This window comes from Anopheles funestus, chromosome 2RL (assembly GCF_943734845.2).
Source record: "Anopheles funestus chromosome 2RL, idAnoFuneDA-416_04, whole genome shotgun sequence".
In the NCBI taxonomy this organism is placed as follows: domain Eukaryota; kingdom Metazoa; phylum Arthropoda; class Insecta; order Diptera; family Culicidae; genus Anopheles; species Anopheles funestus.
Genome location: NC_064598.1, coordinates 95,714,840 through 95,737,876, shown reverse-complemented (window position 1 = coordinate 95,737,876; position 23,037 = coordinate 95,714,840). Strand labels below are relative to the sequence as shown.

General features: G+C 43.4%; 3 protein-coding genes across 21 annotated transcripts in view; 1 reads left to right on the top strand and 2 right to left on the bottom strand.

Annotated features, from left to right (window-relative positions):
• The window catches only part of LOC125763385 (leucine-rich repeat and fibronectin type-III domain-containing protein 3), a 104,967-nt gene extending 90,402 nt beyond the window's left edge, over positions 1-14,565 (bottom strand). For 4 of the 11 annotated variants that reach the window (XM_049426526.1, XM_049426524.1, XM_049426525.1 and 1 more), the window contains exon 1: positions 8,301-14,564. The gene's annotated coding sequence lies outside the window, so the exon portion shown is untranslated. Of the gene's footprint in view, positions 1-8,300 lie in introns of all 11 variants that reach the window. The other 7 variants (XM_049426523.1, XM_049426527.1, XM_049426528.1 and 4 more) reach the window with 5 other exon arrangements.
• Positions 1-23,037, top strand: part of LOC125763388 (rab3 GTPase-activating protein catalytic subunit) — a 356,077-nt gene that overhangs the window by 92,354 nt on the left and 240,686 nt on the right. For 2 of the 3 annotated variants that reach the window (XR_007418345.1, XM_049426539.1), the window contains exons 2-4: positions 17,060-18,242; positions 18,313-18,401; positions 18,469-18,547. Coding sequence is in view for 2 of the 3 variants with exons in the window: in XM_049426539.1 (XP_049282496.1) it covers positions 17,060-18,242; positions 18,313-18,401; positions 18,469-18,535 (1,339 nt within the window). In the remaining variant the exon portion in view is untranslated. Of the gene's footprint in view, positions 1-17,059; positions 18,243-18,312; positions 18,402-18,468; positions 18,793-23,037 lie in introns of those variants that run through there. The other variant, XM_049426538.1, reaches the window with a different exon arrangement.
• Positions 19,297-23,037, bottom strand: part of LOC125763425 (dual specificity tyrosine-phosphorylation-regulated kinase 2) — a 57,576-nt gene continuing 53,835 nt past the window's right edge. For 4 of the 7 annotated variants that reach the window (XM_049426618.1, XM_049426622.1, XM_049426620.1 and 1 more), the window contains one exon: positions 19,297-21,496. In XM_049426618.1, the coding sequence (XP_049282575.1) occupies positions 21,183-21,496 (314 nt within the window). In that variant the 3' untranslated portion in view covers positions 19,297-21,182. Of the gene's footprint in view, positions 21,497-21,861; positions 21,918-21,938; positions 22,300-22,561; positions 22,848-23,037 lie in introns of those variants that run through there. The other 3 variants (XR_007418347.1, XR_007418346.1, XM_049426621.1) reach the window with 3 other exon arrangements.

Here is a 23,037-nt window from a genome sequence, read left to right as displayed (position 1 = left end):
AGACCCGCTCCTTACTGATGAAGTGATTCATCGGATGATTTCGGTACCATTAAAATCCTACGGTCGGCAGCATTCTTAAGGTATTTTGTGCCACGCGTCCAACCTTGCGACCCAGAATTCTTGAGGGGTGTTGACATTTTCCTGAATTCCGATAAATCTTGCACCGATTCTGGCAAGAATTCCTCAAAAAGTGTGAAATGTGATGATTTTCCGAGTAGTTCTTTTTTGTGTTTGTTTCCTTGGTTTAAGATCAAAAAGCTTTCCCATCAGACGTCCATTTAAAAAAAAATGGAAAGTTAAAATGAATTGTATTATTTTCTGCTCAAAAACATGCAATCCACTGCTGCCAAGGTGGTGACTCCAAGAATAAAGCATTCCAGAACGGCAAAGTGCCAAAAACGTGAATTCATTCAACTACCTTCGCCGGATCCGGAAGCTTTTGCGAAAGGTTTAAAAGTAAACTTTCTTTTCCACGCTGAAAATGGGGCTTCCCGTCGAGCGATCCCTCCCCTCCGGGTCTGAACCGAAACATGCGTTGCGCGATGTCGCCGAAGAACGGCTGGAAGAGTGAAACTTTCGTAAACAATTTCTTATGTTTATTCAAAATCTGTCCCGGTATGAGGTCGCGTGAGGTGGATTTTATCGCGAGATTTGTTGTGCTGCTGTTTTGTTGGACCCATCCAGAGTGGACTGTGTTCGTCATCTGTGCCGGGACAGCAGCCAAAAGCAGTGCACGTCGAAATGCAGTGGGAAGTCGCGCGTTGTTCTGCCGGTCACAATCACGCAGCCGGATCGCGTCGAAGGTAATGGTATTATGTTAAACTTCGAAACCCATAAAACCGACGGACAGCACCGAGTGTCGCTCCCCCTCTTTTAGACACCCGGTCGATGTTGTTGATTTGTGCAAACTTCTTTTTGTTTTCGATTCAGCGTACTGCGATTCTTTCGGTTCGGTTTTTCTATGCCGGTTCCGTCTGGAAATCCGGTTGAGCCGAAGGAAAAACCGTCGTCTGCTTCTCGATTGGTATTCCTATTTTCTTATCGTTTTTACTCCCGGTGGCTAAGAATTTACTAGCAACACTCAATCAAAGCAAGAACTTCGTCTTTGGGCGACTAGTTGGTGTCGGTGTGGAAATGTTTAACGTTTGGCAATCGCAGCATGAAGCAATCCTGCATAGCATTGCTGCATAGCGGAAACTGAAATTTTCCATCGAGTGAGAGACAGTGCGACAACTTTTGCGCTCACACTGGCAGAACTTTTGCAACCACCAATGGAAAATCGTTTGAGGGAGAGGACATTATGAGGGCAAAAGTATGACTGAAGTAGTTAAACTGCTCCGTTTTTTTTGGGAGGAAAGCGTCTGACCCGCATGACTGATTGTGAGCTGACAGGAAATTATTGAATCAATTGTCGGAGGAGAAACTTTTTTTTTTCTAAGCTTGGAACATGTTAACAGGATCGAAAATAGCTTTAAGTAATTTTTTTCGTAATATATCATCTCATTATTGAGATATTTGGAAAGATTTGTAACACAGTTACAAGCTTGATTACTTCATTAGTTAAGCGATCTCCAGACGAACTCTCCTGAAACTTAATTATAACATAAACATGCTTCTTTCTTCCTGCAAGCAGATTTTAATTATCGTAACCCAATTACTGCTACAAAAAATCGCCTAAAATGTAGTAACCTATTTTACACCGCATCAAACAAAACACAACATCCCGCAAGGAAACGTTCTTGGCCCTACTGAACCAAATTCCAGCCGACAGCATGTTTTTGCTTTCCACCCGTGATGGGATCACTCTTCCCATTTCCATCAAAGCCTGGACGGGAATGATCTGCATGCTCGTACGCGTTATTTAGAGCAAGCTTCGGGAAATATGTTTGTTGTTTTTTTGTAAGTTAAAACCGTAAGTCCATCACACAACAACACTAACCTATTGAGATGGATAAAACAAGCTTTCAATGGGCTGTAGATCACAGTTACTTAACACGGGAGAGGTAGATCTGTTTTCTTTCTTCTTCTCATTGGCAAAGGGCTTAACACTTTTTTGTTGCTGCATTGTAATTAAATCGATCTTTCGTGTATGGATTTATTTTCAATCTCTCTTCACACACATCAACTTCAAGTCTAACCATTAATAGGAGGCAGCTGAACGGATGGATGTTTTTCTAACCAAGTGCCGAGATTTGCTCTCTCAACGTTACACCACCCCTTTTATTTGTGTTTTCATTTTTGGTTCGTTAGAAGAAAAAAAACGGTGCACTTCAGCATTCGGTTTACTTATGATAAGCACCAGTAACTAATGAAAATGCGCCTTTCTTCACACCTGCGGTGCGATTGATTACTTCACGTGTGCTTAATATAATTGCCACGCAAGCTAATTTTCAATCAGCAGAGTATGGAAGAAAGATACACATGAAATAAATATAAAAAAAAATCCTTCGCGCTTATTCAAAACCCACGAAATGGTGGGTCAAAATTTTAACTCACCAGCTTCATTCTCTTCTGTTGCCGGTGACCGATACAACAAAACCAACGCAACGCAAGCCAACTGATAAACCACCCGTGTGCTAACGGAAAACAAACACGGTGAGAAACGGCGCCGAACATGATGGCGTCGAGAGACTTTACGATGCGATAAGCGACGAACGTATCGTGTGTAACGTTACGTTACGGCGGTGTGAGATCGAGCAAAGAGCGAATGCCATTTCGCTAGAGAAAGCTGCAACGGAAAAGCCGTTTTCCAATGGCGCGGCTATTTAAATGCTCGAAAGCTGAACGGTACATTTTTCCAAAGCGTTAGCCGTTTGCCTCACGCGGCAAGTAAAAATTATGTGGTCAATAGCGCAAACCGCAACGGAGAACACATTTGCACCGATCGAACCAACTGCCACGGGGGGATTTTTTCCCCCTCTTCTTCTATTTGTTTCGATTGGTTTGTGTTGTGATTTCTTCCAAAAGCAGGACCCATATTGTGTTTTGTTGCATTGTTTCCTACCAGCAACGGGGATCGCGCGAATGCGCAGCAGCAAAACATTTTGTTTCCACCTTCTGATCGGAAAAATCGGCCAACGTATCACCCCAAAAACTCGTTCGTTCGGTGCGTACCGATACCGTTGCTTTTCTTTCCCATCAGATTGGACGGAAAAATTGAACGTTATTCATGGCTGATTCTGGTGCTGTTGTGCTGTTGGGACAGAAGATCGAAACCCTCATTAGGTGAACGATAGACGATCGACGATTAATGATCGTCGTCGACTGGGCTTTATTGTGCCGCGCCCTTACGCAGCTAATCGAGTTGTAACGAGCGTTGAATTGTTCGGATATTGGAGCTTCTTTACAACGCTGGCAATGAAATGAAAGCGTTTGAAAAGAAGCATCACGTGTGACCCCGATCGCTAGATGATTAGAGTTCTCAGCAATCGTTTTTTTTTAAATAATTTTATTCGGTGATGTCTGTCCTCATTTTAAAGAATCACCCAAGAATGTCAGTCATCGGGAAACCCTTTAAACGTTCGGGCTTAAGTGGAAGCATACAGACGCTAATAGGTTTACACGTTTTCTTTTTTCCCTTCGCTGTAGCGTGATGGCTCGCATGGGCATTAGTTCGATGTGCGCTGAGCGCTACATATTTGCAACACCAATTGCAGCGATTAGCGAAATCGCAATTCCAGCGAAAGTTGATCAAAATTGTAAATTAAGCTATACCATAAGCGGCATGCGTCGAAGTAATTCAACGTCATTTTATTTTCACCAATCAATGTGTAAAGTGTTTGAAGTAATTTTGACCACACCACGGGAACTTTGTGCTTATTGAAAACCTTTAACTTAGTGTCTGCATTCGCCCATTCTTCTCCAGAAAATTTTTATCCTAAATTTCTGGGACAGACACAGGACTCAAGTCAGCTTTTGTAAAACATTGAAAGCTTGAACACCGAATAAATACCTTCAGAAAATAATATTTTAATGTTTATTGTTATATTAAATAATAAAAATACACATATTTTTACCCGTGCCTTTACATCATCTGTTGTCCAGATGTTTCTAAGCAACTTCATCAGGAAGTGTTTGTTTATTGTGTCGGTTACCGTCGAAACATCTCATCTCTAATTCCATCCAACCATTCGACCAAGCAACGGTCCCGTTATCACACAGTGTATTTCATAATTTTCCGCAAAATAAATACCTTCCTTTCCATCGCTGGTGCAGACAAACCATAATACAGCGGACAAAACCCCTTGCGCGGCGTATACAAATGTCCATTAATGTGGCTTCTTTTTGCTTTGCCAGCGCTTGTCAAGATTCCGTGCACCGTGCTTCGGTTACGCTTTGTCACCACGTTGCTGCTATTAACATTATCTTCGTAACTGTTTGCCCGTATGTGTCACTCACAGATCCGCTAAAGACGGGAAAAACGGTACCCCTGTGGACAGCATTCCAATGTCGGGTAAGGCAGAAAAAAAATAGCTCATGAATGTCCAGCACTTCCACCTTACGTTGGTTGGGATTTGTGCAGATTGACCTAGAAAGTGTGCACTTTTCTAACTTGTATGGGTGTTGGTGGACGCGCGTCTCTGTGTGCCCGGATCGGGTTCGTTTTCACGGCGATTACAATCTCCTGCGACCGGTTCCACTCGTTGCATACCAAATCCGATCGTGAAGGTAGGAGTTACACCCTTTGGGGATAGCAAACATCGTTCTGTCGGTTTGTGTCAGAATCGTTACATGGCTTTGGGAAGAAAGGGGGTTTATGTCTGTAGTGGTACAACCCCAACCAACCGGTGGGCTCGATCGTGGTTAATTTATGAGCTGCCTCAATTATAAAATAATCAACCCTTATTTAGACGGACGGAAAACGAGAGCAGCCCATTTGCTAGCGCTTAGAATCAATCGCTTCCGCGTGTATGACGATGATGAAATTTTTATTTACCGTAGATACGATATATGAAACAAAACAAACCAAGCATAAGATAAATTTTATTTTCCACTCGTACAATTCATTTTCTGCTTCTGTTTGAAATATACCATTTTTATAGCAAATGAGCAATGCAACGGAAGTGTAGGAAGTTCATTTAACAAATGGTCAGAACTTGACATCTCCATCGCATCCTGAGTACAAACGAAATGCAATAAAAATGTACTATTTTCCTTGTCCTATTGGGAGTAACCGTCGCAGTTCCGTTTGGAAAATTGTTTACCAACTGTCATATATCGGCCTGTGCGCCAATGTCGTCACGGGATTCACAGGCGTACGTTTTCCCCGGGATAGTGAATGTTCGATTCGCTGTTCAAAAAGCCCGGGATAACTGCATCATATCCAAAAGGGGCAAACATATTGATCTCAGTGGACCTTCACCACAATTATGGCCGCTGTGTGTGATGCGGTGGTAAACGGAGAGGGAATTTAATTTCACTCGCTACACCAATAAACGTCGAACGTGGACATGAAGCCCGTGACGATTCGTGTTCCAGGCATTGGGAGACTTTCGCGCTATGGAAGGACATAGGAGTGGATTTGTAGTGCTTTAGATATCGCTGAGATATTTATCATTGTTTCCAAATGGTTTTGTTGTTTATTGCATCGGAAATCTAATAACTGATGTATTGAGAACAAACCGTCAGACAATTAAACTTTCTTTATTATAATGTTCCAAGCATGCTCTTGAAGTACTTCAACAACTTTTTTAAAGATTTCTATATTTATTTGACTTACGTTATCAACCAATCGCACCCTTAATGATACAAACAAAGACAAAATATAATATTTTTTTTCCTTTCTCTTCCCTTCATCAATCACCCCTGTTTGTTATATATGAGGAAAAATCATCTGTCCCGGCATGACGACACGGATGATCCAAATAATGAATGCGAATTCGTTTCTTCCAGCGCGATATAATCGCTGCCCCCGAAAAGACGCTAATTACCCCCGTCCCAAAACTCAACGCCTCAGAGATTCCGTTCTTTACTCATTTTTCCTCGTCAGAGCTTGGGCTCGTCTTAAAAATGTTACGACCGACACGGTGACGGCACGGTTGCTAATCAATATTTATGTTTATCTATCGTACGAAACGACCTGCTCTCGATCTAGTGTCGGTGTTGGCTGCGTTTGAGGTTACGCCAGCCGCACGTTTTCATGAGGAATTTCTTTATTAACCAAAGCGGCCGATCGGTACCGCACAAACGTGTTGGAATGTGCGCAGGTTTGTTTAAGAGCTATTTTATATGTATCCGTCTCGCATTTACTGACCACTTTGGCACCACAGCACAGTTAAACAGCGCAAAAACGGGAACACAGCGAGCCGAGGCGGCAAGTGTCCTCCCAGGAGTTAGGAGTAGTCCTTTCTCGATGATTGATGTGTTGGTGATAATAATAAAAAAACGAGACAAAATTCGTTATTCCATTCAGGGATGCACATGTGTGGGAAACGATACCAGGGCCGATATGTTATACGTGCCGGAAAAAGGATATGTGTGCAATTGGCCCCCGGGATGTGGACGATGAGCTCGAGTTGAGAGAAAAAACAAAATGTCATCAGAGAAATATGTATTTCCTATGGCACGTGCGTGCCTACTTCGCACATGGGTTTTTTTTGGTGCAACTCGCTGCCACTTAAATGCAATACGAGCTATTCTCGAAACTCGTTTTATACAATATTGGAGATTGGTGAGGCATATCGAAACACTTTTTCCGTGTCGACCGATCTGTCAATCCCGTGCTGTCGTCTCACACGCATAATCGAACTCAATTCTATTTAATAGCCGTTCTGGCCGCGAAAGCGTCAGCTTTTATACGAACAGCTCACTTGTGAGGTATCGTTCCACATGCTTTCAGCAATGTACCAACTATCGGTTTACTCAACCGTCGGTGAAAAAGCTGCTACATTCTATACTCGTTTGTCTGGGGAGGGGTCGCTTAATCTAGCAGATTGCTAGGAACTCCTCGCACCAGAATGGAAAGGATTAGATACAGGAGTGGTTTGCTTTTTGCTTTTCCACCTCACATCACATTCCCGGAAAAAGAAGCGCAAAATAAATTGATTATTACGGTGCTGTCATGTTAGCCAGGCGAAGGAAAGAAACCAGCGAAAGAAAAACAGGAAAATATAGGTAGACATCGGGGTCTAAACCCTATTGCTGCAGCATCACGATCGGAACCATTCAACCAGCTAGGTTGTGAAACGTCGAGGAATGGTTCTTGCGCACGCTGAGTGTTTTAGCAAAAGGTCGTTAATTCCATTGCCGTGCCCGAGATCCGCCAAGAAATCTCGTCAAACCGGAATCAGCAGTGAACCTGCACCGGGTCGTGGTAATGTTTCCTTCCAGCAAGAGACGCACCTTGCAGCGGGAACCTTGAACATGGGACAGGAATGTTTCTTTTTCCGGTGTTTTATTTTTCCCCGCTTCATATTGCAAAGATAAGTCTTTGGATGGTGGCGCGTAAGATTTAGCACGATCAAGAAATGTGTTGCATGATCTAGCTCTTGCGGTTCTAGTGGATCTTGCCGAGATGCTTAGACGGGGGGGCAACTAATTTAATGTGTGTGTCTCGCTAGGTGCTACTCATAAGCCAAAGAACCTGTTTTACAAGACAAGCGCATCGAAGAGAACAAGCGTCCTAATTAGCAGAATTGTTTCATTGAAGGATGTTTCAATTAGCTGATGTAATATCTTCGTATCGTGCGTTTATTGCGAGACAGTTTTAATTATGTCCTCTACTGTCTTTATACAGGTGCTCAGAACATCTTTCCTCGCATAATATGAAGAGTACATGTTTGGTAAAACTCCTTGAGCATACTGTTGAAACAAGTAGGGCTGGAAAATTTTGGGACCCCCGTGTGCTGAAACTAGACGTCGCTCATGAGTGCCTCAAAAAATCTTAGTAGACGATCTACTCTCGAGGTCCTCAAATAATGCGGTGAGCAGCATTCTCCAACGTTCTCCGATGACTCTCTAAAATGTTGTCTACTACTAAGTCAACCCTGCGTTCACAAGCGAAAAGCACTGTAAACAAAACCTCTTCGAAGCCGTACTTCCAACGCAGCATCATAAACATGAGAACTTTCTCTGTGTGATTTTATAGCACACATGGCGGGTGTAGATTGATGGGTAATATAATGCCATAAAGTAAGACAAAATCGAACGATAATCACACACACAAAAGAAACATGATCGCGCGAAAGCGACCGATGCTATGGAACGACACTGTACGATAAGGTAGCGATCGGATAGATCGTAAAATAAAACAACTTATCCGTTAAATGAATGATCATGCATGGGTCTAAAAACACGTACACTTAGCTCTGTCGTTTTCCGCTGCCGCAGCCCTTGCTGTTGTTTTCTTTGAAACCGTAAATCACTGAATCGTTGAGCTATGTACGCACTGTGGCAGACTTTCGGGATGCTGATGATGCTTTCCAATTTACGAACACACACCCCCTCCACGACACTTAACCTGAATCACTTGTTTTATGTTATTGTAACCGAGAGCACCGATACGATCAGCTGTGCCAAGATTTTACCGAGACCTGTTTTGCTATCGGAAGATAGGTAACACGAACAACGTCGCGCGCAAAAAAAAACAATAATAAATACATAAAACTCTGCTTACGCTTCACTTCTTACTTCTTCACTAACCAAAAAAAAAAACCCATCCCGCCCTGTTTCACTTCTTCCACAACGCAACAAACGCACTACCCCCTGGCGCGAGAGAGATCTACCCCGAGTCACACACTTTATGAATTGAATCAAATCACCGCGCTTGTTGTTGGACACTTTGCAATTGAAAACGCAACGGCTAATGGTTGGTTATGATCACGCTGATTAACTTCACTTAGAAACAATTCCACACTACACGATATGTCGCCCCGGTGTAATACGTTCTCACCCACCGTGTGGGGATTTATTTTACATACATTTGTTTGTGATCGTTTCAATCGGGAAAGTTTGGATGAAGGCGTATGGTGGTTCTGTTTTTTTTTCTGTACCGAAATTCCGACACGTTCTTTACCGTGCTGATGCAATCTGCAGAAAGATCGAGGAAAGAATTCAATCGTTAACGGTATTTTTTTTGGTTCTTCTTTGTTGGAAGAAAAAAATATTGAGGACACCTGTGTCGCGTGTGATGCCACCATCAAACTATCGATCGACGCATCACGAGAATCCCGAGGAGAGAATAATTCCACGAAAAGCAAAACCTCAGAAATTGCTTTTTTTCCACAACCCACTTGTCGTTCGAAAGTTTTCAAGCGATAAAACTAAAATGGCATTTTATTTCTTTTCCTAGCAGCAACATTTATATGAAAAAAAAAACACTCCAACACAATTACACACACGCACCGTTTTTGTAAAACGATCGAATAAACCATCCAAAGGCTCTAGCTACTAATTTCCGAACCGATCGAACGACGGTTTCGAGGGAAAAACTTCAACTAGCCGTAAGCAACGAACGCCCGTTTTCACCTAACATCCCGGAATAGTGGCTGAATCGCGAGCGGGCCCGCTCGCGCACACACACACGCACACGAAGAATGGGTAGTTCACCTTCGGGTAGATCCCGTTGCTTCATTCGCTCTTGCACCGAAGAAGGCCAACGTTCCCGTTTTTGTTTCTTTTCTTTCGCCCCTATGCTTTGCCCGGCTGCCGGGTTGGTGTTATCTTCTCACACGTTGATCGAACACTCATACCAGCGCGTGTGTGTGTTTGGGGGGTTGTTTTTTTTCTTCTTTTTCTTCTTCTCTTTTACTACACTCACGTCACACACACACACATACCACGTAAAAAATACACACTTTGCAACCGATCACACGATCGCTCCCGCTCGAGAGGAATGTGCGTAAAATGCCAGACAGCTAACGCAGCGCCGTATGTTTTGCTCCGGCTGGCTCGAACGTTCACAGGTGACTAACTTGTGGCGCACTCTGCACGGTTTGGTGTACACTCCTTCGATGGGTGGCGATGCAGCATGGCCAACGGATAGCCACTCGCGCGCGCTTGCCGAACCGATCGTCTCGCGCTTCCAGCTGCTCCATCGCGATCGCGATCCGCGTGAGACTTCGGTGCTGATTAACGGTCGGCTCTTAAGACGAACTTTGCTGGTATAATCGGTCGTGTTAACATTTTCTTCGAATTTTCTCACTGTTACAAACTATTTTTCCATTTTTATTAATTTTTTAATTTTTGTTTGTTTCTGTCACCAAAATACGCGTGCCCAAAATAAATGCGTTTGAAATTTTTAATAGCTACACTTTAGGCGAGACGGTTTTGAATGGGTTTCCGGTACCACTTTTCCGTTGTGAATGCGCTCGCTTCGAGAGCCGCAACACAGATAAAGCGACCGTCAGGATAACATTTCCCAAACCGGTCAACCGTGCTGCATCCTTCGGGCGTGTTTTCTCGCGCTCGCTCATCCGGTGAGAAAAAGGCGAATCGAGCATTTTCTCTCAGCTCGCGTTGGCAACAAATTGGAGACAATTCGACACTCACAGCATCCGAACGGTCGTGGTGGCGTCGGGAAAAATTATGTTGACATACGCTCTCGTCGACATACGAGTCACTCGCCGCCACCGGTCTTCCATTCGGGCAGAACTCAGTGTTTTAGGGGTGAGTTCCACGAAGTTGTTGTCGTCGTCGTCGCCATCATCATCATCATCAGCAGCAGCGGAAAAGTAACTGTTCTTTGGACAACATCTCCACCAGGGTGGATGATGGTGGGCCAGCGAAAGCTTTGTCTAGTTTTTGCTTTCTTCTTATTTTTTTTTCTTTCAACTTTTGTTATGTGGTTAGCATCTTGGCTTGGGTTGGATTGGGTAGGTATGCGCTACTACCCCCGTGACCCGTCATCGTTTGGAGGGTGCGAACGTGCTCCCGTGTGTGCGTGTGTGTGTCCAATGGATAAATATTGTTTCGCGGAGCACAAGAGCGGATTTGTGCGGTGTTGTTGGGGTGTTGCGGTGTTGGGGATTTGTGCACTTCTTTTTTTTTGTGTATTAGTTGCACGCTACAAACTGCATAATCACTGTTGTTATTGCATTTAAATATTTTTGCATTAATCTCTTTCTTCTGCAAACACTATTGGACGTTGCTTTTGCAATTATTTGTTTTTCACTTCTTTTAGTTCTTTTCCTTTTATGATTATATGTTTTAATAGTCATCTCAGTAAAAGTAAGACTATTTATTTTATTTTCTACTAAAAAATTAAAATTCTTCAGTCACGTGAAAGTGGTCTGGCAAATTAAAAAAACAAACTCTCAGTTTTAAATTCCATTTGATGAAATTTCTTCCGGAAATACCTTCACTCCGTATAGCTATTTGTGCACTTGTTTACAAAACGATTCGACATTTTCTCGCTCTCTTTCTCTCGCAACGAAATGAACTTGTCATGAACAATCCCCATTTCGAATGAACGAATTTCGCGCTTGCCACCCCTTAGATGAACCTTTTTTTTCCGACGACACGTGCGTCGGAAAGGAATCGAACTCCACTAGGCAGGAGTTGCGTTTTATCAGTTCACATTTCTCCAACCTTCTTCCGGCCCCCTCAGCCCCCCCTGCCGAAAAGCCGTACAAAATGACTTCCGCTTTCGCTTAAAGCAGGAAGCAAAAACCTTCTTATCCTCATGCTCCCATATCCCGGTAGGCACGGTTGATTAGTACGCGATGGCCGTAAACGGTGGGTTCGGGAATGCAGATTTCCGAAAAAGGCAATAAATTTTTCATTAGAACATTAAATCACAAATTAATGAGGTTCCTGGTTCCGTTCTTTATCCGCGGGTGAGCAGAGTGGGCGAAATTTGCCATAATTTAAATTATGCTACCGCTTGCGCTTTTTCCAAGGCAACTCGCTCAGTTAATTTGCATCGGTTGGCAGTGGCATTGGCAAACAATAGCGCAAAGGAACAGAAACAATTGGCTTTACATTCGCACGCAACCCAAAACCGATGGGTGGGTGGTTTTCAACCAAAAAGTTCTTGATGAGTGAGCACTAAAATTACCATCGAATCAGTCTCATCTTGCACGAAACGATGGTGGCCAATCATCCACAAAACTGGGAGAGAAAAAAGCCTGGCTCGGTTTAGATCGAAAAGTCACGAATCATTAATTATGTCAAGAGCAAAAACTCGTCCACCGGCGCGAGCCAAGAAAGAAAGGATATAAAAGCCCGATCGTCCTTCGGCGGCCGGTTAGAAGATAAACCGCGGATTGACACATATGTCAACTGCCATCGTAAATCGTTCACCTCTCGGTATGAAACCACCCCTTAGGGGTGGGTGTCTCTATGTGTGTTTGAGGGGAGGTGAACTGATTAATGGGTTCTGTTCGCGTTTAGTTCGTTCGTGCTTTGCATCATTTTCTTATCGCCGTGTCTGGTTACTCAGTGTAGTTAGAGGTGGTCCAAACGGAACTGCCAAATACAATCACCAAATTTACATGAAGGTGAGAAAAACCCGTCAAAAACAAAAGTGATACTATCTGGGACAATATTCTGAAGATGCCTTTAGGAGATGAAAAGAGGCACATATTGGTAAAACCGGCGTCTGTACTGGTGGGTTTTAGGATACCTTCAGTCAATATTGGACATCACGATGTTTTATGTGGGTAAAACGAGCGAAATAGAATAAAATGTATGTTTTCTAGCACACAACACAGCAAAAACCACGTGACAGTTCGTCTGGAAAAGTGACGAAGACAAAACTCGAGAACGCAAGAGGAACGGTAAGACAACGAGAAAAGCCTATTTTGGCTTGAAAGGATGAAGAGGCTAAGAGAGAGCGAGGATGGGGACTGGAGAGGTGGTTAATAAAATTCTTCATCCTTCCATTCGTGGATGGAGCTCACCATCCACCGGTCGGCGTCTTCGCAAAAGGTCAATAAATCATTCACGTTCCATTAGGCAAGTAGTCTACGGCGGGATGTGGACAGGCAGAAGAACTGTGTCGTGCAGATGTAGCGGTGGGTGTGTCGCTGATGACGTCAGGGAACCACACGGTTGTCTCCTTTTCCGACTGCTTGGAACGTGATCGGTGCCGACGTCACACGACCATTAAAGCCCGGAAGCTCGACGAACCATTTTGGCAATGGTACATACCCGACATCAGAAATTAGACTCCAGCTCGACCGTCCCGTTTACACTGCTGGCGTTCGGTCCTGTGGACATTTAAAGCCTGTATGAAACTGTACAAAAACATACAAACAAAATTAGCGTCCATGGCAAGAAAGAAAAGGAACAATTTCCATTTCTGCTCACGTACCGTTTCGCGAACGGTTCCCTATTTCCGGGTTCTTCTTGAGCAACAGTTTCCGCAGCATCCCTGCAGAACAAGAACGCAGCAAATGCAACAGAAAACGAAAAAGAAAAATGACAGGAATTTATGGTAATGAAGAAATGAAGATAAAGTAACAGCAGAACACGACAAGCAGAAGGTAATTTAAACAAAAACAAAATAAAAGGCGAAGCAACACAACGTAGTTAGATCCTTTTGGGATTGACAAGGGTATTTAAAGGTGGAAAGATTAATTTTAAAACCAACACAACTGTTGGTCACTAAAAGAAGAAGAAAAGAAAAGCAGACATGACAATCAAGTGTGTAAAGAAGGCGTTTTCCCTTGTGGAGAATATTTTAAATACGTTTTTTTGAATTTAAACATTTAATTTCCGTATGCAATTAGTACTGTTTTTTGCTTCATTTTTCATCTCTTCTCATCAACTTAATTTGAACACATTATTTTTTTTGACATCTTTGAACCACTTTATTTCTTACTTGTTTCTTTGTTGTATTGAAATACATTTGGAATTGTGTTAGCTGACGATGGGCACCCGTTCACAATTGCTTGTACAAGCAGCGTCTGTGTGTAAAACTTTCCTTCCTTCGCGCCTGTGTGTGCTACATTTTCCGCCAGGCGCCAAAAATTTCATTTCTACACACAACTCTTCCCCCGTTTTTTTGTGGAACATGAGGCTAACTTCTTTAGCAGTCCGTTGCGTTCTTTATTGGATTTTAATTGACTAGTGCTGGGTGAAGGGTGTTTTTGCGTGGGTACGACTACATCCCTCCCCCCCCCCCATAAAGATGGTGCCCATCAGCACAAGCCACAGGAAGGAAGTCATTTTGTGCGAAATGGTAATGTCGTACCAGCTGTTACAGATGAACGGCACGCCACCATGGTTTGCATTGACGATCGATGGAAAGTGGAACGTGCAAGAAGGCTGGAAAAATGTTGTCATCTCGGTTAAAACCTCAAACAACGTTGCTTGTGTTATGTGCGCCACAATGGATGGCATACGGTAGACACGAGAGGAGAGAGTCCATCCGTAGAATGGCCAGTGTTTATACCAGAAGCATAACCACAACACCGGGTTGGTGATGCTAGTGTTGTTAATTGTAGATATTATGCTAATGGTAGATAGATTTACTACCGCTTCTTCTAATGCGAGCTGTTGTCCACTGTGCTGTTTCAATGTCATGGTTTTACTTTTCATTTCTTCCGCAGCATGCCTCAGGGATTGTAGTTTGGTTTTTTTGTATAAGAGTAAAAAGAGAAATAAATTAAAATTAACAGAATAATAACATAATACAACGGTCAGAGAATGTCAAAATAATCTCTATACCTTTTTCTTCCTACGTTGAAGAGGTCCCAGACCGAAAGAAAGACTCCTAACATTCTCCAAAGACTTGTGATTCTTTGACTTGTGAAGATTCTTTATATTTAAAAATACTTTGAATGTATCGCACTAAAATGATATCTCTTTCCCACACCAACACTTATTTATCATTAATTGAACGTGTTTACCATAATTATTGCAATCCACCATATCTTTTTAATCAGCTTGCTACCGTTTACCATTCGTGTATTGTAATAATCGAAACCTAATTTCGCGCCAAACACGCGCACATTATGAGGCGCTAGGGTTATTTACCCGCCATCCTACTTAGCGGGTCAGTGAACCGCAGCGGACACCCACAGTGCTGTTCACACCTGATTCACCGAACATTGGCGAACTTTGGAAAACATCTCTCCAGTCTGGTGGTGGTCTTTTCTTTATATATCTTCAGCTTTGCTGTGGCAAGAAATCCTTGCACTTCTGCTCCCGAGTCTGGTGAACTGCAAGAACCACCGGATGAAACTATCCAGATGAAGTATTCCACCATATTACCATCATTTTCCAATGGTTTTGCATCGTTGCCTCTTTCGCCCCGTTTGATGGTGGCAATAACTTCGTTCAAATCTTCCTCCACCCAAAGACCCCAAACGGAAGCAGATGATAACCTTCGAAACTTTTGCATGGATACTTGGTGTATGTGTGGATACGTTTGTTTCAGCACAAAAAGTTACCGGGTTGCAAACACAAACCAACAACCGCACAAATAATGATGCAATGATTGGTGATTGTGCCGCATTTCTGTCTTACAGACGATCAACAGCATGCTTTAAGGGTGAATGCAGCTTGCCAAGGAATGCTTTCGCAAGAATTATTAGATCTTAAATTGACACACTTGCCACAGGAAAATGGCGCTGAATGACTTGGAAATAATAAACTCTTCCCAACCGCTTTTTCGTCCTCTCGATCCTCAGTTTCTTGCACAATTGAATTTATTCTTTCGTACCATGGGTCGTTTTAATTGTGTCGCACTGATTTTTCACATCGATATCAAAGACGAACCTCCTGCGTCTTGCGTTTGCCAGCGATGCTGCAATTACATCGCAGATGGTAGCCTTAATTTACTTGCGAAGTGAAAACTTCAATTGCACTAAAATGGGCCCATATCGAGATATTTATCGTAGCCGGAAAAAGAGATACCTCAGGAAGATTGGTTCACGGTAGTTGAAGTGAAGATGAGTTGTGCTAATTTTTTGTATTTTCGTTTGCAGAAAGTTTAAACATACACTGCATTCACACGATCGGAACTCTGATAAATGCAACAAGTAACTAACATGAGATTGCTACAATGTTGTGGAGAGTATTATTTCGTGGAGATCACCTAGACTTTTGGCCTAGTTTGACTCGGATTATTAGACTATTGTCATAGTCGATTTTATCGTCAGGGCGATAATTGTTGCCGTGTTCTGAAAAAAAGCTTTTAAATGAGAATTCTTCTCCAGGAGTTCTCGAAAGCCGCTATACGTAGATTCAAGACTCCTTCTAGAGATTCTAGGGCGAGTAGCTTACATATCTCGTAAGCATTTTTTTAGCATGATCAATACGTGGTTTCATCCCCACGGCACTACACCGGCTTGCGGTTCGTTTGTTTTACCGAAAGAAACATACCACCTTGAAGTGATTTAAGGAATGCTTTAGCACAACAAACAAACAAACGGTTCGTTTCAGGCTTCAATGCTTCACCAGTTACAGTGTTTTTACCGGTCTGGACCGGCTAAACGATCATCAGCATCATCATCTGTTAGTGAGCAGTCAACAGATACATTTCCTCATTTGTTCCTGCTCGTTGAGCATTGCTTCTGCGCGGGAATGGGAGTGCAAAACCGGTGATTTATGATCCTTTCCCAAGCAGTTCACACAAGCTGCTGATGGGCTTGATGTGTTCGAGAGACAGTGCCTAAAGTGTGTGGCATTCCCTAACAAGCTTCCAACGATTTGTTTCTCCACACTCGACCGATCGCACGATCGGTTTGCTATGTATTTCTCATGCAAGAATCTCTCCCGTACGATTCACGGTAATGGTAGCTTTTAAAGTGCATAATCACCTAATATGATTGTTTCCGAGCACCTAGGAATCCGCTTCAGCTCTTGAATATCACCCAATCGGGAGGGATTCAAATCCAGATTCGGAGCCCCGGTCTACGGTAGATAGTCTTTCGAGCGTGCTGAGTACGAAAGAGAAGAAGGCATGTAAATGTGGCGCTTGGTTGGTGCTTTTGTTTTACCGAACACATTCCCGTCCATGGCTCAACGGTGTGCGCCAGTGTTTGTTGTTCTAACGCGTTCTTGCTCCATCACGCTTGCCAGCTGTCGATCACGAGAGCACAATTAGGCCCCATCATCATCATCATCATCAGCATTCTCACTGTGTTCTCTCCTTTATTCTCTACCTTTGCAGCGTGGCCAGCGGCTTCCCGGACTCGAGAACCTGTCTACTACACCAGAAGCTTCAGATGCTGAACGTGTGCATGGAACGGCGCACGCTACGTGACGGTGGACTCCCGTTTGCAATGCGACCAAGCACAACAGGACCATCGGCAACCGGTGGTGGTGGTGATCAGTCGGATGAAGAGTTCTTCGACTGTTCGGACGATGAGCAAGAGTCCGGTGCAGCAGGACGGTTGTCTCGGCTCGGTAACATGTTGCTGGTAAACACGGACGAACCGTTGTACATTCCGGTCACGCAAGAACCCGTCCCGAAGACGGAGGATCAGCTCGAAGATGATGCGGAGGTAATGCTAAAGCTTGGTCCCGGCAGTGAGCTTTGTACGCAGATGATGAGCGCATCGCTACTGTCCGACATGGAAAGCTTTAAGGCGGCCAATCCAGCCGGCCAGCTGGAAGACTTTATCCGTTGGTACAGTCCGCGCGATTGGATCGAGGACGAACCGGTGGATGAGCAGGACCCGTTCGGTCGAAAAGGGCACCTGAGTGCACGGATGCTGATTCCGGGTAACACCTGGCAGACGGTTTGGGAAGGTGCAAGACCCATCCCGGCTCGACGGCAAAAGCGCCTGTTCGACGATACGCGAGAAGCGGAGAAAGTTCTACACTTTCTTGAGTCCCGTACGATCGGCCAGATTGCTCAACTGACGATGGCAACTCTTTTTCACGTTGGCGTGCTAACACTCGCGCAAAATGCCACCCCGGATCGGGACGTCGTGCCACAGTTTGATGAAACCATTGACCATATAACAGCGGCCTGTTGTCGGCTGTCCCGAGAGAATTGGTCCAGCGGAATAACAGGCACCGGGCCAGCACGGGCCAACTCTCAAACGAAGTACGAGCAGCAGCTGCTCACGGAAATGATGCAGCTCGAATGTACCGTCACACAGGCACGCAGCTTACAGCGCAAGCTGTTCCCGGCTGTATCGAGCGAAAGCCCTACACTATCCGACGAAAAGCTCTCGCAACAAAAGCAGCTTATACAGGGGTTGCTTCAAGTGCGCGAAACAAATCTACTAGAGGGCGCTAACAACCCTACGGCTGGTCGTTTAATGGGCCTATTTGCTGAAGCTAAAAGGGCTGCAAACGAACAGGGAAATAACAACGAGCAGCAGCAACACCAGTCGAGTGGAAATGTAAATATTTTTCTTTTGTGTTGTTAATATATTGCTAATGTATTATTTCTTGTTCTTTTCTCATGTTTAGGCCTTGCCTGATCCAGTCGAAAAACAATTTACTCTGCGCCTTACTGGTAACACCATCAGTAAGGGAGTAGGATCACCGCAATTTTTGAGGTTAATATAAACAACAATTCGATATTGGAGAAAATTAATTCCAATTAATACCTTTTGCATCTTCCAGAGCAATCCTGATGCCTCAAGAATTTCGTCTGTGTGGAGCATTCAGCCGTAACACCACATTTTACTAATGTGCAATCTGTAAGTTAATTAACTACTGGTGGTGGGATAATTTAACATAATAATTTATACGTAATCCGTGTTTGTATTAAGCTCAAATATATTCCTTGATATTAGCGCCAAAAAAAGCAGCATTCAACGAACATGTTTAACAAATGGTGGGAAATATTGAGAAACTTTGCTTTGTTAAGCTCCAATATATTTCATGATATTAGCGCTAAAAGCAACGTACAACAAATCTATTTAAAAAATGGTGGGAAATATTGAGAAATTTTCAACTTTGCTGAGACCTTGCTATTATAGGTGAGTCCTAATGAAAATAAAACCAAGATGTCTACTATCTTTTAGGATGACACAGATAGTCAACTTCAATATATTGTTCCCTTCAAAATTAGACCAGACGTATGTCGAAACATTACTGGCTTCTTTTTAAGAGGAAGTGGAGTATGTAAAGAGAAATCTGGAATACTTCCCAACTTCTGATCTTGTTTAATATTAAGCAGTTCTTCATGTTGGAAAGCCTAACAAGGCCTTGCAAGGGCGAGTACAGATTTGATTTCATCTGGCACAAGCTCTAGAAAGCCTGGAAAGGCTCGAGAAAGGCATGTTCCACTTGATAAAGTGTCTAGAAATGGTACCTACTTTACTATTTCATTTTAAAACCCCCTATAAGTCATGCATTACTCAGTAAGCTATTTGATCGGACTTACAACCGTTGTCATCATTTGCATTTTCTATGAACGTCCACAGAAACTAGTATCATTACACCCGCTTATACCATGTTGTCGTACATATTAATGAGTTTAAAACTTTATTCTTTTTTTTATATATTCTTACGCGTACTATTATCATCACGCCTGCCATCTGCCCTCGTCTACTGGCACTGTTTGGCCTCCTGTCTTTCTGCATGTGCCACGAGCTCCATGTCATTGCCACCTGACTTTTCTATCCTTAATGTATCCGTGCGGATGTAAAAATGTACAGTAAAGTAAGTGACTACTTTCACGGTTCTTGCTTAAGGGAATTTCGTTCTAAGCGCGCATATACACATTTCATTCGTCGCGCATCAAAACAAACAGATTTGAGTACCCAGCTCTTAAACTTTCGGGTCTCGCGTTTTCAACCTTACTATCCAATGTCTAGATGTGGTTTTTTTTGATTAAATGATTTTGTTATACACATAATTATTGTTACCGTCTGGCTTGCTCTTCACCCTACGCGCCATTATGTTCTACTCTAGGGGAAGGTGGGGGGAAAAGGGGCGGTATGGTAGGGGAGTATGGAGTTAGTTTATCGTTCTTGTTTACTGCTAATCTGCCCACTAAAATAATGGCAGCTGGTAGAGGACAGAAACCGACCCGCACGATCGCGAGTGTGGCTCTGTCGTGTTTAAGCTCTAAGAAGTCCTTATAGGGATGATTTTCCATTATCTCTAAATAAACACGAACGGAATCAACAAAACGAACAGAGAATAGACAAGGTATGGGAAATAATGATACCATTACGATACGCTTGAGGGATGAGAAAGGAGAACGATTACTTACATATTAATGATTAGTCACTAGCTTTCTCGACTTGCTCGTTTGCCACATCTCTTGCGTGGGTTTTTTTGTTCCCCGGCTCCGTACTCACATCACTAAGACCCAGCTATCACCGGTGCTGGAAAAATTCTACCCTCGTGATCTGATCTTTCCGATCTCTAATATGACAAATATTTCTAGCCGATTACCACATCATTGTTATATCGTAATAAATATATATATATATGCGTGTATGTATGCCTGTATATATATAAAGAAATACATCTGTTGTGTCCTAATCTCCCTTCCTTCGTTAGTCTTTCGTACGGTGCTGTTAAGGATTTTCTACAAGGGAATCCTATCACTTCCACTCCTGGCTTCTCTCCCGTTCACTTCTTGCTGCCTAAAACGTGACCTACGCGTTAGGGTCTACTAGAATTTGTTTTGCTCCCTTCTATGGAAATTTTTGCTTATGGCGGGAAAAGTTTTAGCGCCTCCCAATTCTGCTTAACGCCCGCGTTGAAACTGCGCACCTACGCTGCACTACCCTTAGGCTTAGTATTCGTTTTAATCGTTGCGTTTTGCGAACAACTTTTGTATCCATTGCTAAAGTTGTTTTTGTCACAGTCAATCCGGCTGCTGTAGCTAACGGGTTACCGGGACCACAGCCACCATAATACGATGCTTCCAGTATATGATCCAACTGAGCTGCAGCAGATCGTCACCATTCTCGTGGATGGCAATTCTGGATGGTTTTTTTTTGTGTTGTGTATCCGAAAACTATCAACCAAAACGACACACTTTGGTCTGTGGAGGAAGTACGTTTTTGGAAGCGTCGTGTTTGTCTTTTGTTCCTGTTGGACCATTTGCTTTAGGTGCCTACGTGTGTATCCTACCGTTCTACCTATCACCTTGTGTTTCGAAACGTAAACGAGTTGTTCTATCTACAGGCTACCCCTGAACTACCCCTGAACGGCTTGGCGAGGGCGACCTAGGTTTCGTCGACCCGATACTACCACCATCTCTGAGAATCGTTGGAACAAACAGCTAGCACCTCACGGTACGACGCACAAACGGTGGCGCCCTAGATGAGGCTGATGATTTTGCTGGTATCCTTTGCGCGGGCCAGCGTCTCATGTCATGCCCGGCCAAAGATGGCCGACACATCGCCGGTACTTTGCGAATGGGGCATCGCACTACCGTGATGATGATGATGATGGTGCGCGGACGACGTAGAGGACGCGTACTTGGACGTACCGTTTATTGTCTGCGTACTGCCGCTGGTGTTGATATTGTTGTTGTTACCGTTACCACCTACAGCACCGGTGTGCAGATGATGGCTGATGCCGTGGTTGTTGTTGGTTAGGTTCGTTAGGCCGGTCGCAGTTACTTTCCGGACGTTGGTCAACCGATGTAATGAGGATTGCTGTTGTGCCGTTTCGAGATCAGTTGCTAAAAGTAAAGCAAGCGCATAACATTAACACTTTCTCATTGATACACGAGCAAAAAGGTCCTGCCAAACGTGGTGGTGCAATATAAATGTATGTGGAAAAGGGCGAAAGATAGAGAGAGAGCGAACTATGAGCGGACGGCGAACGGGAAAGGAGTTGGATGTACTATTAGTTACGATGACAGTGGACGGTTTGAGGTTTGATGCACCGATGTGTACCATACAGGCAGCTACAGGTATGCATTGCGCGAGTTTTGCAAATGAACGATCGAGACACACTAATGGAGCGAGGATACAAACGTACGAACGAGACGAATGATTTACATCACCAGACGGGATGCAACGCATGCAGAGTATGAAACCGTACCTTTCAGGGCTCTATTCTATCACACTGATACGACTCCAGGAGGAGGATTGGTTAGTCTGTAGATCGTCGAAACATAGAGAGAAGGTGTAAAAACAAAAAAGTGTACAAAATGGTCAGCAAAAAATCGGTTCGATAAAATTCGATTGTATATTCAACTTGTTAACAAAATATTTCATTTCAAAATCAACAATATTAGCTTTACTACATCACTTTCAATCGTTATCCATTAGCAATACTTTTTTTCTTACTGATTTAATGAGCAAAATATGTAACGGTCACACACTGCACAAATGTATCATGAATCATCGTACAAGCAATTGAAATTGAAGCCCATCGTTTCTAGCCAGATTTCTTACATTTTTTCGTTTGCTTCCCACTAATTCATCAATCACAATTCAGATTCTAACAAGTGTCCAAAGGGTGTCGTTTCCAATAGGTCTAGAAAAAATAGGGGTGAAAAGAAAATGGGTTTTCGGTTTTTGGGTTTTCTTTCCGTGAACGTGAACAACGAAAGCAAAAGATTGATGCGAACGCATTCCCAACGGTCACAGGTTTTGCAAATGGCACACAAACAACATTCGGATTTTTTTTCACAGCAATATATGCAAAATGTATGACGATTAATATCATTTGCTTGGATGAAAGATGAAACAGGTCCCCCAACATAACAAAAAACAAAACCTTCACAAAGTAAACTAACCTGCGAAAAAGCTTACAAAGGCATGGGAATCAGGCAAAAACAAAAGCGTCGGCAAAGCGGGACACACAATGAAGCACCTATTTTGGAACTTTTTGCAATTTTGTTATGTACAGCCGTTTCGTAAAACGTTCGAACAGTCTTTTGCGGGTGGCTCATTTCTCCTTCTGCTTATCGAATATTGAAATCAGATCCTTCACGGTTGTACAACTAATGAGCAGTTTGGTTAGTGGTTGCTTCTGAGTGGCTGGAACTTTCTCGCTGTTTTCAGTCGTTTTACTAACTTTACCTACAGCGGTGTAGAACGAGGGATAGAGAGAGAGAGAGAGAGAAAGAGAAAGTTGGAAGGGAAAAAGAAGCAAGGACACGAAGGTTCGCCGCAGCATTAGACTGCCACCAAGCGTAAGCACACGGCAAAGACTTGCATGCAACTGCGTAACGCCTCGCGTAACGTGTCTTTTGCAGGAGGCTCCATAACA